The 1970-nt window shown below is 50.9% G+C and overlaps 1 protein-coding gene across 1 annotated transcript; it reads right to left on the reverse strand.

The window, feature by feature from the left end:
- Positions 1-601: 601 nt before the first annotated feature.
- Positions 602-1387, reverse strand: HRG_00019 (transposase; the record flags this gene model as incomplete). Its single annotated transcript, XM_044858490.1, has 1 exon — positions 602-1387. The coding sequence occupies one exon, from the start codon at positions 1385-1387 to the stop codon at positions 602-604; it is 786 nt and encodes a 261-aa protein (XP_044724890.1).
- Positions 1388-1970: the final 583 nt, after the last annotated feature.

A 1970-nucleotide genomic window follows, 5' to 3' on the forward strand; every position in this document is an offset into this window, starting at 1 on the left:
GTTGAATTGAACTACCTGAACCTTCAGATCTTGCGAGCGCCTCGGGTCGACCACGCAATCTGGGATGTGTCTGATTGCCAGTCACTGGTGGGTAAGTGGCTATTGAATGCATTGGCCACATTTTCGCGTTCTTTTGCGTCTGTTGCTGTTCTCCAGCAGAAGAGGGCTCAAAAGGCTTCGCCATCGACACCGGCCACAAACCCGTCGCTTTCCAGCCACCCTGATGTTTGACACAGTGAGCGCTTGCTCGCGTGCTTTCTGGTAGCAGGAAAGAAAGTTTTGCTTGCCGACTGGGCTTGAATCGGTCAGGAGGCTGAGAAATCCGACCTGTTTGCGGTAGTAGTGCTAGAGCGGAGAAGACAGACAAATCGAGCGGTTGCAGCACATGAGAGGTATGGGAGGTAAGAAAAAAGAAGGTGAATCTGATGCTGGTAGCATAGATACATGAAGTCAACCGTCTCGTGACTTCCGTGGCCGTCCAATACTAGCAGTCTTCGCTCCGAAGGGTCGGGTGGCTGGGTTCTTGGAATGAACACCTTTGAGCCACTCCACCGCAGTTTGGTCCGAAGTCCAGCCGTTCTTTGTCGCAGTGTGCCAGTCACTAAAAGTACTGAGATCTTCTGGAACCACTGTTGCTGGACCGATTTGCCCTTGAAAATGACGGGTGGAGGAGGAAGGTGCCGGCAGCGGACACGCACTCGATGAACGACGTCCAGACCCGAGAACCAGGCGTCTTCTTTTGTACAGATCGTTTTTCAGCACTGCCAACGACCAGGCCATTCTCCCCAAGTCCTTCCATGATGCCTGCTTCATCCATGTTGTACCTGTTCTCCGGCTTAATAGCCAGAATCTCGGGAAGGAAGAAATTGTTGAACCAAGGCCGAATTACCTCGGTAGAAGCGCCGTTGACACGCGCAGAGTCTCTGTGATGGCACTTCTGGGTCCGAACTGCAGGATTTCGTCTTAAAAATGCTTGCATCCAGTGTTTTCCGAGCGGTGTGGTCTCCTTTGACGGCGAGCATGCGCTGCGCGAACTGCCTGATCTGCGAGTGAGTGGGAGGAAGGCCAAGGCGTCCTGAATGAGAATCCATTCGGTAAGTTGCTTTTCCTGTGTCTGAAAGCCTCTGAAGAGCAGAAAATGCATCCTTTCTGCATTCGTGACCATGCATGCGATTGTAAAGAGTTGCCCTCGGACGCCCCAATCGCGAGCAGCCTTCTTGGCGGATCCGCCATTGGCGATTGCCTCAAGGGCGCTGTGAATGTCAGACTCTGTATATTTCATCAGTAGTGGCTTGAAGACACATGCGTCAATTTTAGCAGATTGGATGCGTTTCCGCGGTGAAATTTGCTGTTGAAGTTGACGCAGCCGTTTAGGTTGGGCACCCATCTTGGGTGCCCAAAACAGGGGGGTGCCCATTTCTATGTGCAGGGACTTATTCGTACGCCTTGTTGTTGACCTAGCTTATGTAAAGCTAGGGGGCCCGGGTGACCAAGTCGTGCGTGCCAAAGAATGCCGTCTCCTTGGGCTGCTAGAAGAGGGTCCTTTGAACCTACCCTCCTTCGAGCAGGGAAAGCTAACTTCTCGAGAGGTTCCTTCCTAAGGATAGGTCGGAATTCGAGAACAAATTAACCGAATTTTTCCTCGATAAGCCCAATAGTCTGATTCTTCTAGACTAGCCTCGTAGGCTCAGACGTCGTATCCTAGAAGATTCCTTCCTTTCGAAGAAGGCGGAAGGAAATCAGGCTCGTTGAAAATCGAGGGCAAAAAGCTACCCTTTTTCTTCGAAGAATTCGTATAGATCCGTTAGGTAATTTTATCGTGAAATTCACCCTTCCGTATCCCTCTATCCGTACGGTTGATTCCCCGGCAATAAGATATTCCCTTCGTGCCTTCTTAAAGGACCGGAATCGTGAGAGTATATTGCATATGTCGAGGGAAGCACCCGAGTTAAGGATAGCTGATTTTTGTA

This window comes from Hirsutella rhossiliensis (assembly GCF_020360975.1).
Source record: "Hirsutella rhossiliensis strain HR02 chromosome Unknown scaffold00001, whole genome shotgun sequence".
Lineage (NCBI taxonomy): Eukaryota > Fungi > Ascomycota > Sordariomycetes > Hypocreales > Ophiocordycipitaceae > Hirsutella > Hirsutella rhossiliensis.